Here is a 14,903-nt window from a genome sequence, read left to right on the forward strand (position 1 = left end):
TTCCTTGCATAACAAAAGACCGGCGACCGTAAAATTAAAGAATTAAGTGGCTTTGGTGCACGTAGTACAAATTATAGTTATTAGTCGCTATAATTGTATGTGGACAATTATATCACCTGAGGTTCCATTAAGTAATTATTTTAGTACAACCGATTGCGTCTAGATTGCGCTTTTATAATAATAATACATAGCCAAAAATTATAAATATGTAACTATTTACTTTCGATCTGTGTAGAGGAAAACTTTTTGGTTTACCAAAAAACAATAGAATGTAGCACTGTCGAAATAGACACGTGACAAATTTGTAAACTTTAAAAACACTCGTCGAGAAATACGTAAACAAATATTTTTTGTACCCTGTTTACTGAGAGCACATCACCATGAGTCATTCCATGAGCAGTCCTAGGAACATTCAGCTGGGTAAATATTTATCTTGATTGTTAGCTCGTTATTTGCTGACATCATGGTCAATCTAAGTCTGAAGGCAGGCTGATCTGATTCTAATCTGATATGCCGATTCTACTCAACCTACTACTTTTTATGTAGATTTTTTAATCGTATTACCATTGCACAGCTTTAGTGTGACAGAATCCTGATCCCCAATCATTCAGTAAAAAATTAGAAGCTGGTCTTAATACGTTTATTTTTTGTGAACCCAGGACTGAGCGAGACACAACCACTAAACTAACATGTACGGACGACGGCACATAAGCTAAACACTACGACATCTTATGTGTTGTATCTAATAACTACGATCTGGCAACAAAAAATATGTGCTGACGACTGTACCAAGCCTTTAATCCAGTATTAGCTATGAATATTATATTAATTTCAGTATTCGAAACATACCAGAAAGCCCGATTAGTGTTTGTTCAAACAATGGCGGAGCTGGCAACGAGGGCTACCAATGTGAAATGTTTGCAGAGTGCCGGAGTGTTAGGCAAGTTAATTAAATAATGTTTCTAAATCCGGAGGGGTGCTACGGTAGATCGTACATAGATGCGTATTAAACAAAACGAGTTTGATTCGATGATGCTTAGTATCGCCCCCTGCGGAAATCCGTTACACAGGTACCAAATACCGAGGCTTCCGGCGACTGGGACCGCAATTAACTGGGACCGCGGTCCCAGTCGCCGGATCCGTAAAAAATAAATAATTTTCTTCCGGCAACTGGGACCACTCGTAGATAACTTAGAAAAATATATTATTCAAGCCAAAATCGGTACAGTCATACGAAAAAAAATTCTAAATTATTTATATGAATATCATTGACTCGTTCTAGACATGATTTTATACTATGCGCTTAGCAATAAGTAGATTAAGCTGGGCCATTTTTACATACAAATACTAATATTGGACTGAATACTGTAAAGCATTTTCTACCAGTAAATTATTATTTACTAAATTTCATTTATGTAGTACAACATATTTTAATGCTTATTATTTTTCCCCTTAGAATCTACTATAAATCCACTATAAATCTACTATAAGTACTATAAATCAAACGACAGATTTTTTTATTAAATCAGTATAACCAAGCTATGGCGTATAATTTTTTCCCCAGACACTTTTATTCATGAATGTACAAATATTTCAAATAATACAATGTATTTTATCTTTTCTTTCAAGCGGTATGAGATGACAAAAGAAAATCAATAAAAGTATTCATGTGGACAATTAATCCCGCGGTATACGTTTTGAGCAGTGTGAGTTGACTAAAGCCTCGTCGATTTAAAGGTCAGGTAGCCCTTTTTAAATAAATATTTTATATAAATAAATGATGTTTTTAAATTAAAAAGGATTTTTCTTCAATTATTACACCTAAAAAAATTTCGTTTGACTGTACATTTTTGATTTTAATTATCATTTACGAGTGGTCCCAGTTGCCGGTAGAAAATTATTTATTTTTTACGGATCCGGCGACTGGGACCGCGGTCCCAGTTAATTGCGGTCCCAGTCGCCGGAAGCCTCCAAATACCAATCTTCAAGACAATATTATGAATGTATATTTTCTAGAAAGAAAGCTATTTACTTTCGATACATAGCTGAACTGCTTGCTGACCGTAGACTGCAACAACTGCTATGGGTCACATGACATGGTGCGGCAGTTCGCTGTGGTGGCGTAGGGCGGCGCGCCAATCTGCCTTTGGCACACCATATTATTGCTATTTCGTCGGGGGTCGTTAACTCTGTTTTTAAAGGATCTATTTCCTCTCATTCTCACTGTTGCAACTCCTGTCTGGGTAGCCAGCATCTACCAAGTTAACTTCAATTAGTAGCTGAACTGCATGCTAACCCCAGAGCTGCTGCGGCCGCTGCTATCAGACGCGTGCAGCACAGTGCGGCAGTGTGCGGTGGTGGCGGCAGCGCGGCTGGCAGAACACGACGAGGCCGTGGCCCGCCAGATCCTCAACGGCGGAATGCTCACCATCACGCTGGAGAACCTCAACAAGTACAATGTTAGCATTAGCCGGGAGTTATTACTGCTGATGAAGGGGCATAGATAGAGCGTAGCTATGGTTAGTTACCTATTAGGTATTTACTACACGGACTAGTTTCACTCGTGTAATTAGCGCTATACTTACTTAGGTAGATACTCTGGTAATTCTACATTCCAGCGGCAGTAAACTTCATTTTCTAAAATTAACACTATTTTCCACAGGTTTACTACAAACGGTCAGCATTGTACCTTATGAGAGCGGTTGCAAAGTAAGAAAAGTTTGGTTTCCGCTTATGATTTTCACGCGAAGTTAACTTACCTATTTAATTTACAACTGGTTAAAATTTTTAGGCACAATGAAGAGTTAGCATCAGCAATCGTTCGTCTTGGAGCTTTAGAGCATATTGTATCGTGTCTTGAAGATTTTGATACCCAGGTAAGACGAGGTCGCAGTTATTTCAAAAACAGTCATTAAGTAATTTTCTATATTACCTACTATGATACAAATACTTAGGTGAAAGAAAATGCCGCCTGGGCCCTGGGCTATATCGGCAAGCATAGCGAGCAACTGGCTGGACTAGTGGTGGATGCGGGCACGCTGCCGTTGCTCGTGTTGGCTTTTCAAGAACCAGAAATGAGTCTAAAACAGATCTCATCTGGAGCGCTGGTCGACTTGGCGCAACACAAACCTGAAGCTGTGGTGGACGCGGGCGCTATATGCCATTTAGTACGTGGATTGGAAAACCAAGATCCTAAACTGAAGGTAGAATTTAATGTAACAGAATATTTTCTAGGTAGACTAGACAGGTGACGTACCTACTTACTCACCCTGATAAACCACTTTTATAAAGCCATATTTTATCATCACAGCTTTAGAAACGTATCTAAAATCCTTACCTACCTACATTTTCTTTTCGATGAAAGTTTTTCATGATTTCAAACTACCCTCTACAGGCCGCGCCAATCGAAACTGGCAATTTAGTAAGTACTTACATAAGATATTGATGAACTACCTACAGATTAAAAATCTGAAAAAGTTACATAAGTAAGATATCTTAGTACCATTATCACTTTAGCGCAGCACACTATGCGCACTTGGCGCCGTGGCGGGCGCGCGCTCGGAGCTGGCGGAGGCGGTGGTGGCGGGCGGCGCGCTGCCACCGGCGCTGCTGCACGCCGGGCACGACGCTGCTCCTGTGCGCCGTGCCGCCGCATTTCTGCTGCGCGACATTGTCAAACACTCTGTTGATGTAAGACTTGGAATTACATAATCAGCGCAGCATGTTCACTCGGTGATAAGATGCTGGCTCGTCGTATCAATGTACCTATTCTGTCTTTAGAACATGCGACAAAATATTGTAAACTTTTGTAATTTTTTGGCTGGCAGAGGTTCTTGCTTACGCCGAAAAGCGTTAATAAGCGAAAAAACATACTATTAAATACCTATTACTACGAGTAGGTATACAATATACTATTCCTTATTTATTTTCCCATCATCATAGCTAGCACAACTTGTGGTAAACACCGGGGGCTGCGGTCCCCTTGTGGAGCTGTTGTCGGAGGCCACGGGCGGCGCACGGGTGCCTGCGTGCATGGCACTTGGCTTCATCGCCGGCCAGTCGGACCAGCTCGCCATGGCTGTCATTGAAGCTAAGGTTTGTGCACAACCGCACATATTTAAGTAAATCAAAAATTATTTATTCACATAAACTTACGAAAATCTGAACCCTGAGCAAGTGGGTCGGTTGAATGAACGCTTCTGCTGTCGTCATCACCAATTAATCTATCTTCACTCACAGTCAGCCAAATTGACAACCCAAATTGTACCCAATTGCCAGATGTAGTTAACTCAGTGACGAGCTCATCCCCTCACCTGCCAGTAATATCTTATAGCTAAGTATATCCCATAGGTACTCTAACAAGTTAAATGTACTCAGGCGATTCCACCTCTGGTAGAGATACTGCAAAACGTGGAAGCCGAAGACGCGGAGCTGTGTGCGGCCGCGTGGACGCTGGGCCACATCGCCAAGCACTCGCCGCAGCACAGCCTGGCCATAGCCGTGGCCAACGCCCTGCCCAGGCTGCTACAGGTACAAGTCATGCAGACGGTGCCATCTTGCAAGCTAGTTTGGCGCCATATTGCTAGGTAGTTAGCGCCACCTTGCAAGGTACATATTTGGCGCCATCTTGCTAGATACATAGTTGGCGCCATCTTGCAAGGTACATAGTTGGCGCCATCTTGCAAGCGGAGCGGAGCCACTAGCCACTAGCGGACTTTAGTCTACAGTGGCGCCAGCTGGTGAGCGCTAATAAAAAGATAGCCATTGAATAATGCACTGTTTGTAGTGATTTGAGTAAACATATTTGATTGCAAATCTAAATAATGTTGAGGATTCTCTACTACTTTACTGTCCTAATTGCCGAAGACTATTGGCGCGGACAATACATTCTGTCATGAGTACTGTCCTGTCAACTTGTAAGGAGTATCAATTTTGCTAAAAATGCTATTGCGCATGTTAGGATAAATTACCTACTATACTATTTTATAGCTAACGTAAAAATTAAGTTGAAGCAGCTTTATTAGACACTGGATTCAAATTTTAGAAAACTGTTTTTTTTTTCCGAATAGCACATATTATGCAGTATATTAACGTGCTTGTTGCTTAGTTAGATTATAACTTTGTTACGTATTTTACAGCTATACACAAATCCAAAGTCATCTGGAGAGGTGCGTGCACGGACGTCCTGTGCCCTCAAGCAGGCGCTGCAGTGCTGCCTGCACAGGCCTGCCCTGGAGCCACTGCTCCACGCTGCCCCAGCATGCATACTAAAATATGTTCTAGCACAATACGCAAAGGTAATTATGATCATAATTAAATAAAACAAAGTATTTTGGTAAATATAAAAACAAATACTTTATACTATAATATTATCAGCTGATAAAAACTAACTTTTTACATTATATCAAGATAAATACCACAGTCTAGCTCATAAAGTGGGATTTTTAAAATAGTCACCAATTAATAAACTGGACCATCATCAAGATTGTCATCTTCCTCATCATACTCTTCACCATTGTCAAAGTAGTTGTTAGCATAATCTGTGCCATCATCTATTTCTTCGTCTTGTTCCTCTTCATCTTCTAATTCCTCATCATCATTTACAACCTCCTTTTTAGCTTTATCTTTATTTTCATTATTCTCTGTAGTTTCTTCCGATTCTTCCATTGATTCTTTACTCTCTAGTGTCTGTAATCTTTTTGCTATTTCTTCTGGGTCTTCAAGTTTTCTCTTTCGTGCCACTCGTGTCCTGCTGGCCTGAGGTCGGAGTTCCGCTGGCAAATTATTCCATACACAATTCAAAACTTTGTCCTGTTTAGCATCTAATGCAACTTTGTATTTATCCGAGTACCTTTCTATTCCATCGGTGCGTGTTTTGACCTTAACATACGCTGGTGAATCGTGCAAATATTCTATGAATTGATCCTTCACGATTAGCATGTAGTCTGTCGTCGCATCACTCACTAGTGGCAGAGGTTTAGCTTCTAATTTAGGGAATAAAGGTGGCGGTGCAAGATTTTGAGCAGTGGTTTCCCCTCGAGCTATACCCAAGGCCTGAAGTTGTTCGTGAGTAAGTGATAGAGTGCTTCCGCGTCCACGTCCTCTGCCTGCCATTATAGATAAGATTTATCCGAGTAACTGTATTTCAGCTCGTTTTGTTTATAGATGAAACTGAATGATGATAAAAGAAATATACCATCAAATTCAACAATCACATCACAAACACCAAGTTTGTTTTTATTTGCTCGGCATGTTTTTGACATTGACAGAACTTGCCAAATTTATAGGTTATATTTTTGTTTTTAATTAGGTATTAACCTTTTGAAGCAATGGAATAAACATTAAACATGTTCGTTGGTGGAAACCTAAAATGAAATGTATAAAATATTAATTTATTGTTATAAATTCTGTCTTAAATATTTTCCAGATTTTGCCAAATGATGCCAGAGCTAGAAGATTATTCGTTACAACTGGGGCACTAAAAAGAGTGCAAGAAATAGATACCGTTCCAGGAACATCTCTCAAAGAATACATCAACATTATCAACAGTTGTTTCCCTGAAGAAATTGTTAGGTAAAACAATTCATACTGTTTACTTTTCTTTGGCTTATTTTCTCTGGACGCCAAATAGGAAGCCCTTGAAGGAATCAACTTACTACAAGTATAGGTCTACCAGAATCTCATGGCAAACAAAAATATTGGAAAAGTGTGTTTTTCATATGGCAATTGTCTATGGTTTAATTGTCACCTGTCAAAGAAAATTATGACATCTGTCAGCCGCTGCAAAAATTTTGTAATCTCTTCTTGACTATTTGTTATTTTTGTGAAAAAGTCGAAAAAGCTCAAGCAAGTCATATTGTTTTCAATGTGAATTGTAAAATAAGGCATAATTCAAAGTCAATCTTTGATTATAAGCGAGTCGTCGAGTTGACAGTAAGTTGGACTGAAATGTTTTGATACATTTAGTTTATTACCCAACTACGTCACACACAAGGAGGGTTATGTTTTTTATATTATTCTTAATAGCTGCTTTATCGGGGTTTTCAGGTATATCTCACAAATTGGTGCAGAGGAATGGTCAAAATGTTATGACCATGTAAAGAAAATTGAAAAAGATTTCATCTCTTTATCTTGATCATCTATTGAAGAACAAGAAATTGCAAGTGGAGTTCTTAGAATCGTTTTCTAGTTCTGAATGAAGTGATAAGTTAAAAGTATGATGCATAATAAAATTAGTTACTTAAAGTAATAATACGATTAATTTTTTTTCAAGACATTTTCCTATGTTAAAAACCCGATGTATAACAACATTCTTCATACACATACCTACCTAAAATGTATATTCTTACTTCATGTTCATTAATACTAAAGTCATAAAAGTAAAAAATTAAACAGTATCAAGATCGTTTATTCCAATTTCCCCAGTATTGCTCTCAACAAAGTTTATTTTCCCTATTTGCCATGAGATTCTGGTACACCTATAGCATCAAATTGACCATAAAGACCAATAATTTACCAGTGGTGAATGGCGTCTATTGAAGGTGCGAGAACGCTGAGAGAGAATCAATGAATTTTCTTTTGTATTTTTCAGATATTACACTCCAGGTTATTCGGATTCTTTACTTGACCGAGTCGAAGCTTATACTCCACAGGTAAAGATTTGGGAGAAGCAATCCAATCAGAGATTGAAGCAAAAATGATATGATTTAACTAAACCCTATCTCTTTACAGATTCCAGAGCTTTTTACGGATCGAGTACCTAGCGACTGTCAAAGCGAATTAACGATTGATAACGCAAATTAGCTTGTTTTGGACAATGTAAATTTATTAATAAACATTTATTGCATATTAATCCGATAATTTCACTTCTTCCCGAGAGTCCACATTGTTTTTTGCACTTTGTCTGTTCGTCCACCAATGTTGGACACTTCAATAACGGTAGACTGGCATATTACTCTGTAACTGAAATAATAAAATTTATCATTTGGACTAACGAAATACACTTTACCAGCTATTACATAGGTAATATAAAAAAACAAAGCAAACAAACAAAAAAGGGAGGGCACAAATAAATATCAATACTTACTTGTAGAAAGAGTTGCACAACAGGTTCAAGACATCCACACCTTGGGTGTCCATCTCGAAGAAAGCTTTGTGCTCGTGTTCACTACTGTAAATAATATTTTTTGTTGCGAGATGATTAACCAGCTCTCTAGAAGTTTCTGCACGTAGACCCTTAAAACCAAAAATATTTTGGGAATTATGATAAAATTATTTCATTAAGTGTTGACACACGGAGGTAGTAGCTACCCAATAACACTACTACAATTTTACTAATTTAGCATTATTCGAGGGAAAATTCAAGAATGATACGAACAACGTAGTGCGTGCCAACACTAACAAAAATAAACTTTACAAAACGTGAACCGTTTGGTGTTGCCATTAACAAAAAAAGTAAAAGAAATTCCATAAATTCAAAGTATTTTCTACCAGTCGTTATATTATACGATAGTTTTTAGCCTAGGCGCAGATCACAGACTTTTAGTTGGGTCGAGCAATCAATATGGATATTATGTATGAAAGTGCGCACTTTATACTAATTAGAATCGGGCCCAACTAAAAGACTGTGTTCTGCGCCTAGGCTTAGGGTACCTGTATTTTGCAAGTTACTGTTCCAGGAGATTCGTATTCCGCAACCGTTATGTAATGCATATTGATGGACACGAAAATACACAATACGATACAATGCATGCTAGGATCATTCTAAATTTATTTTATACTCAATTTTATCTATGCTTGTGGTAGTGTGGTCTAGTTGTGGGAGTGATAAACTGATAACAAACGAAAAAAATAATTAATATTAATTTATTTCAAAAGATAAATTATAACATAACATTTCAATAAACAAAATCAGGTTGTATCGGTGTCTGCCAAGAGCTATCAGGTTTATGATGATGATGTAACCTGTAAAAGAAAAGTTAACATTAATAAAAAGTTCCCAGATGATGCACAAAGATTTACAGAAGTATAATATCAGATTAAATTTATCTTCAAAGAATTCTAGATATATGCTTGTCTTATGATAATCATCATTATAAATTAACGAACTATGAAGGGTTCAAGTTTTAAAATTAAAGTTTACCTGTAATGAATGATGAGATTCCTGGAAGAATATGGCAATGATCTCGCCCATGCGTAGGATCTCGCAGCTCTGAAAAAAAAAAAGATTTTTGGTATCCCTTTTTTGGTTCATAAATTTTTTGAGATGCTATTGATGTATCAGTAGTTACTATACCATAATATCCCCACGATTTTGTCAGCCAGGGATAACTTAGTATTCATCATTGTAGTTTTTTGAATATTGATTTACTATCTACTTTTTACTACACAAAATGCGTATCTTGGTATCCAGAAAAAAAACTTACCTAAATATGGCTGTTCTGTTCCTTTCTTCTGTTGTGATTTCTGTATCATGTCACACCACGAATCTGCAAAAATATGATTTACTTGTATAAATGTCTGTTTGTTTACACACATTTTTTTTTATAGATATCTACTTTTACAATAAACAATCAGTTAATAAAATTTCATCAAACTACATAATAGTAATATGATATATGCTTGTAAATACCATCATTTCGAAGTTTTACTTTTCACATTATGAATAATATACATATTCTGTAAGTTTTTTTTAAACTAGTTTTGTAATAGTATACAAATTCCACTTACATTTTGTAGTCTGCTTGATGTAGGATTTATTGATCTCCAGAAGTAAACTGAAACAATATACAAACATTAGATTAGTCATCAATAGATTAAGCATTCTCTTTGCATTCAGTGGAACAGTCATTGTACTCAGAAACTATCGATCAACAGGATTTCAGATAGGGGCGATACTTTGATCATCATTAGCTTGGTTGAAAATGGCATTATACAATTTCAACTAGATTTCTTTTAGTAGAAAAAAAAAAATTGTATCGAAAATCAAAACATACCTTGTGTGGGTAATTATGGTGCCTTGATGTATCATTGATCCATTTTTTATATTTTTCTAAGCTTGATCTGTAAGAAAAAATATAGCTCATTGTAATTTCTTATGCATATAAATTGGTAGTCACTTTATAAGTATCAAATCAGAAACGATCGATCATCAATATTTCAGTTAGGGGCGATACATTACGTCATCATTTAAAAAATCTTCAAACTTGGCAAACTGGTGAAAATAACTAAATAAATGATTGAATTTGAATATGGTAAAAACACCACATAATCTGAAAATACATCATTAATAATCCTTATTTCATGTGGACCTTACCTTAAAAATATATCTGCTTCGCCTTTTCTTCCGCGATTTCTGTAAAATAAACAATTTATTAAGCATTTTGTGAATTTATAAATAGTTGTCGTAAATATTGTTATATTTAACTTCAGTTGTTACCATACCATAATATCCCCACGATTTTGTCAGCCAGGGATAACTTAGTATTCATCATTGTAGTTTTTTGAATATTGATTTACTATCTACTTTTTACTATCCAAAATGCGTATCTTAGTATCCAGAAAAAAAAACTTACCTAAGTATGGCTGTTCCTTTCTTCTGTTGTGATTTCTGTATCGTCCCACCACGAATCTGCAAAAATATGATTTACTTGTATAAATGACTGTTTGTTTACACACATTTTTTTTATAGATATCTACTTTTACAATAAACAATCAGTTAATAAAATTTCATCAAACTACATAATAATGATATGATATATGCTTGTAAATACCATCATTTCGAAGTTTTAACATTATGAATAATATACATATTCTGTAAGTTTTTTTTTAAACTAGTTTTGTAATAGTACAAATTCCACTTACATTTTGTAGTCTGCTTGATGTAGGATTTATTGATCTCCAGAAGTAAACTGAAACAATATACAAACATTAAATTAGTCATCAATAGATTATCTCTTTGCATCAGTGGAACAGTCATTGCACTCAGAAACTATCGATCAACAGGATTTCAGATAGGGGCGATACTTTGATCATCATTAGCTTGGTTGAAAATGGCATTACACAATTTCGACTAGATAGCTTTTAGTAAAAAAAAATCAGTATCAAAAATCAAAACATACCTTATGTGGGTAATTATGGTGCCTTGATGTATCATTGATCCATTTTTTCTTTTTTCCTAAGCTTGATCTGTAAGAAAAAAAGTAGCTCATTGTAATTTCTTATGCATATAAATTAGTAGTCACTTTATAAGTATCAAATCAGAAACAATCGATCATCAATATTTCAGTTAGGGGCGATACATTACGTCATCATTTAAAATAATAAAATCTTCAAACTTTGCAAATTGACGATAATAATCTAAATACATTATTGAATTTGAATATGGCAAAAGCACCACATAATCTGAAAATACATAATTAATAATCCGTATTTCATGTGGACCTTACCCTAAAGATATAATATCTGCTTCGCCTTTTCTTCCGCGATTTCTGTAAAATAAACAATTTATTAAGCATTTTGTGAATTTATAAAAATAGTAATCGTAAATATTGTTGCATTTAACTTCAGTTGTTACCATACCATAATTTTCCCCATGGTTTTGTGAGACAGGGATAACTAATTTTATCATCATTAATGTAAAGATATGACATAATAAAATTTTTGATTTTGTCTTATAAACTGACCTTTTTATTTTGTATTGAGTTTTGTGTCATGCATGCTCTAAAAAATGGTCCTCCAATAACAAGAAATATTATCTGAAAATAAAAATACTATGTTAAAGACAATAAAAAATCTATTAACTTACTCAATGAGTTTTAATTTGCTTCAGTTGTTACCATACCATATTTTTCCCCATGGTTTTGTGAGACAGGGATAACTAATTTTATCATCATAAAATAACTACGAAATTATGTTAATTGAAAAATCAGAAAAGGATAAAATAATAATTATCACTTACCATTTGTATTTCTGAAAATTGCTATAACTGTTGGAATCTTTTGGCAGATAGTATCTCATCATATTCCTTCTGAACAACCTATAATCAAAAGCCTAAGTTATAAAAAGTTATTTAATTTGTAGATGTTATAAAAATATTTGATTGACTCAGTAAATATCGGATCAACAGGACTTCAGATAGGGGCGATACTTCTTAACATCATGAGTAAACAAAAAATGATGAAATATAAATTAAAGATAAGAACTTACCTAAATAATATCCCAGCATAGCCACATTACATTCGCCCTGAAGACTAGAGGTCCTGAAAAAAAAAATTAAGCAAATTGAGTACAATTATCTCAAAAAAAGTAGAATGTGATGATTGGTTTTAAAAATAATCAGGAATGATCAAACATCATGCATCAGACAGGGGCGATACTTTTTGACATCATTTAAAAAACCCTTTAACTCTTTTTATAATGTAACTGTTGGTGATAAAACTTACCTCGACTTTGGGAAACCATCCATCAATTTGCTGGTGTAATTTTAAAATCTTGTTATTAACCCTGTAAATAAAAAAAGAATTATAATTCCATGTTTATAAATAGCAAGTGTGAACTTGTGCAGCAATGATTTTTTGTCAAACTCTAACCCTTGGAAATTTGGCTATACAAACAAAATTTCCTACACAGAGTTTGATAATGTTCCTATCCAGAGTCACGCATGCCAGTCTTGTCTGAGCACACATCGGCTTTGGTAGGGTACGTATGTAAATTAACAGCTTTAATTTTAAATAATTTATCATTTGCTGGTGTAAATGAGACATGATAGGATATGGTTAACTATAGTCCAGAAGCTGCAAGTGTAAAGAACTTACTTTCAGTAATTGTTGTTTCAGTCAAATGCCTTCCACTGCTGAATAAAGACCTCTCACAAGGATTCCACAACCTTCAGTAATATTTTCTTATAATATTGGCCTGTTTACCTAAAACAAAATAAATCTGTTGAATAAGGGATATAGGTAAATTTGTCTTATGATAAATGAATAATATCATCAGTCAAGCGGTAATTTTTTAATCATAGGATCATACGAACGAGACTAAATTTAAATTCATCATTTTATTGCAATGTAAGTCTGTGAATGGTAAATTACATTCATTGGATGAGTTAAAGTTTTGTATTCTACTTACCAAATTCATTTTAACTGCTGAAACACGTTGGGTTCTGCAAATGTATGTAAAACTGTGTAACCTGAAACAAACAAAGGAAACTTTTAAGTCACCTTTGAAATAAAGGTCATAATGTTGTAAATATACCAATAATACTTGTACAACTCTTAACCCTTGGAAGTGCAACTATATGAGCCACATTTCCTACACAGAGTATTCTAATGTTCCTATCCAGAGTCACGCATGCCAGTTGTAATCTAGGCACACATCGGCTTTGGTAGGGTATTTGTAGATGTTGAAATTGTGCTTTGATGAAGAATAATCTAAAAACACATGTAACTCTAAACCTGATATGAAGTAAATAAAAGACTCACCGTTCTAGTTGTGGCATTTGCTATCAATTCAGCCCTATTACATCAAATTATCGTATCTGTAGACAAAAGAGAGAAACCATTAGAAAAGTTTCACTACAATGAGTATAGTAATAATGTAGAAAGAACATCAGTGAAGTGGTAAGTTTGAAATCATTGATTTTCATACGAACGAGACTATAAAATTAAATTCATCATTTTGAGGTTAACCAATAAAGGACAAAGAAGTGTACAACTACACACACCTGCCAGGATGAACATGCCGCCGTCTGCTCTGAAAAGGAAAACAAATTGAGTAAAGAAAACACAATTAAAAAGAAACAAATTTCATGAAACTCACCTATAGCCAAATCAATGGATTTAGATATTTTAAAACAATAACAACACACTAATTAGTAGCTAAAAGTAATTCTTTATTTTATCTGTCCTTACACTGTAACTTTCAGACACAAAGAATTACTTCTTAGCCGGCTTCTTCTGGGCGGGCTTCTTGGTGCGCTGCTTCTTAGCAGGAGTCTTGGGGATCTTCTTCTTGCCGAAGGTTCCGGCGCGCGCCGCTTTAACCTTCATGCTCTTGAACACCGCTGTTCTCGCGCGATTCCTCTTCACGCGGGCTGCTGTGAGCTTAAATCTGTCGTAGTCTGTCATCTGTGCGCGCCTTTCCTTGTTGGCGAGCTTCTGTGCCCACTGGCTTTCAGCCCATTTCTCATTCAGTTTGGCGTCTGTCCACGCTTTCCTTACAACACGTGTGGGGGCTGTGAATGGGTAGCTGAGACGGAACTTTGTAAGGTGCAGTTGGTTCAGGCGGATCTGCTGGCGGGCGACACCGCTGCCGGGACCGTCAACAAGCGCGCGGGTCTGGTCAATGACGTCGACCACACTGACAAGCTTTCCCTTCAAGGGACCGTCGGCCACCAGGGCAACACGCCCTGGTTCTACAAACCTTGCGAATGGCATGACGTCCTGCAAAAGAAATAAATAGGTCACTTCACTATTTCACACAATTCACGACAGCTAGCACGAGTAGAGCTTGTAAATAACACGATTTGCCGATCACCAACAATTGACAACTAAACTTGGTAAAGTAAAAATATGGGCAAGTTATTAAAGTAGAGCTGTATGCTCTTGTATGTTTACATAAAATACGTCGAAATATAAAGCTTTTACTTGTGATTTTTATAGATTTAAACTATGCTAACCTCAAAACGTCTTCACTGTGGAAAAGACCTACGAAAAGAATCGTTTCCGCAAGATTGACAATTGTGACACCTGTCAAGAAAAATGTTGCCAGTTTATAAATAGGCACATCACTATTCTATTCACCCCAGTAGCTCAGTTTTGAGCTAATTTAAAAGCGATCTTCGAGTAGGAAGCGTTGTAAAAAAAGGAGAACCCATAGTCCGGTTACCTCGTTCGTCAAAAGGT

At 35.9% G+C, this 14,903-nt stretch overlaps 4 protein-coding genes across 5 annotated transcripts; 1 reads left to right on the forward strand and 3 right to left on the reverse strand.

Annotated features, from left to right (window-relative positions):
- Positions 1-245: 245 nt before the first annotated feature.
- LOC135077287 (sperm-associated antigen 6-like) lies at positions 246-7,959 on the forward strand. Its single transcript, XM_063971822.1, has 13 exons — positions 246-420; positions 836-940; positions 2,302-2,459; positions 2,663-2,709; positions 2,792-2,876; positions 2,955-3,203; positions 3,517-3,690; positions 3,943-4,095; positions 4,378-4,530; positions 5,139-5,297; positions 6,428-6,573; positions 7,592-7,652; positions 7,732-7,959. The coding sequence occupies exons 1-13, from the start codon at positions 381-383 to the stop codon at positions 7,801-7,803; spliced, it is 1,602 nt and encodes a 533-aa protein (XP_063827892.1). The 5' UTR covers positions 246-380; the 3' UTR covers positions 7,804-7,959.
- LOC135077493 (DNA-directed RNA polymerase III subunit RPC7-like) lies at positions 5,331-6,286 on the reverse strand. Its single transcript, XM_063972046.1, has one exon. The coding sequence runs from the start codon at positions 6,112-6,114 to the stop codon at positions 5,461-5,463; it is 654 nt and encodes a 217-aa protein (XP_063828116.1). The 5' UTR covers positions 6,115-6,286; the 3' UTR covers positions 5,331-5,460.
- Positions 7,960-8,851: 892 nt separating the features above from the next.
- Positions 8,852-13,814, reverse strand: LOC135077495 (uncharacterized). 2 transcript variants are annotated; one of them, XM_063972048.1, is made up of 14 exons: positions 13,724-13,814; positions 13,482-13,537; positions 13,129-13,189; positions 12,816-12,923; positions 12,444-12,504; positions 12,208-12,260; positions 11,960-12,037; positions 11,685-11,756; positions 11,448-11,489; positions 9,996-10,062; positions 9,730-9,776; positions 9,426-9,488; positions 9,143-9,211; positions 8,852-8,964 (listed from the first exon to the last, which is right to left on the reverse strand). In XM_063972048.1, the coding sequence occupies exons 10-14, from the start codon at positions 10,028-10,030 to the stop codon at positions 8,861-8,863; spliced, it is 318 nt and encodes a 105-aa protein (XP_063828118.1). In that variant the 5' UTR covers positions 10,031-10,062; positions 11,448-11,489; positions 11,685-11,756; positions 11,960-12,037; positions 12,208-12,260; positions 12,444-12,504; positions 12,816-12,923; positions 13,129-13,189; positions 13,482-13,537; positions 13,724-13,814; the 3' UTR covers positions 8,852-8,860. The 2 variants fall into 2 exon arrangements, with proteins under 2 accessions (XP_063828118.1, XP_063828119.1); XM_063972049.1 differs by lacking the exons at positions 11,448-11,489; positions 11,685-11,756; positions 11,960-12,037; ... (4 more) ...; positions 13,482-13,537; positions 13,724-13,814 and adding exons at positions 10,316-10,354; positions 10,575-10,624.
- Positions 13,815-13,870: 56 nt separating this feature from the next.
- LOC135077494 (large ribosomal subunit protein eL14) lies at positions 13,871-14,787 on the reverse strand. The gene is made up of 2 exons (XM_063972047.1): positions 14,678-14,787; positions 13,871-14,441 (listed from the first exon to the last, which is right to left on the reverse strand). Exon 2 carries the CDS (start codon positions 14,433-14,435, stop codon positions 13,935-13,937), a length of 501 nt encoding a protein of 166 aa, XP_063828117.1. The 5' UTR covers positions 14,436-14,441; positions 14,678-14,787; the 3' UTR covers positions 13,871-13,934.
- Positions 14,788-14,903: the final 116 nt, after the last annotated feature.

The sequence above is a fragment of the Ostrinia nubilalis genome, chromosome 13 (genome assembly GCF_963855985.1).
Source record: "Ostrinia nubilalis chromosome 13, ilOstNubi1.1, whole genome shotgun sequence".
Taxonomy (NCBI): domain Eukaryota; kingdom Metazoa; phylum Arthropoda; class Insecta; order Lepidoptera; family Crambidae; genus Ostrinia; species Ostrinia nubilalis.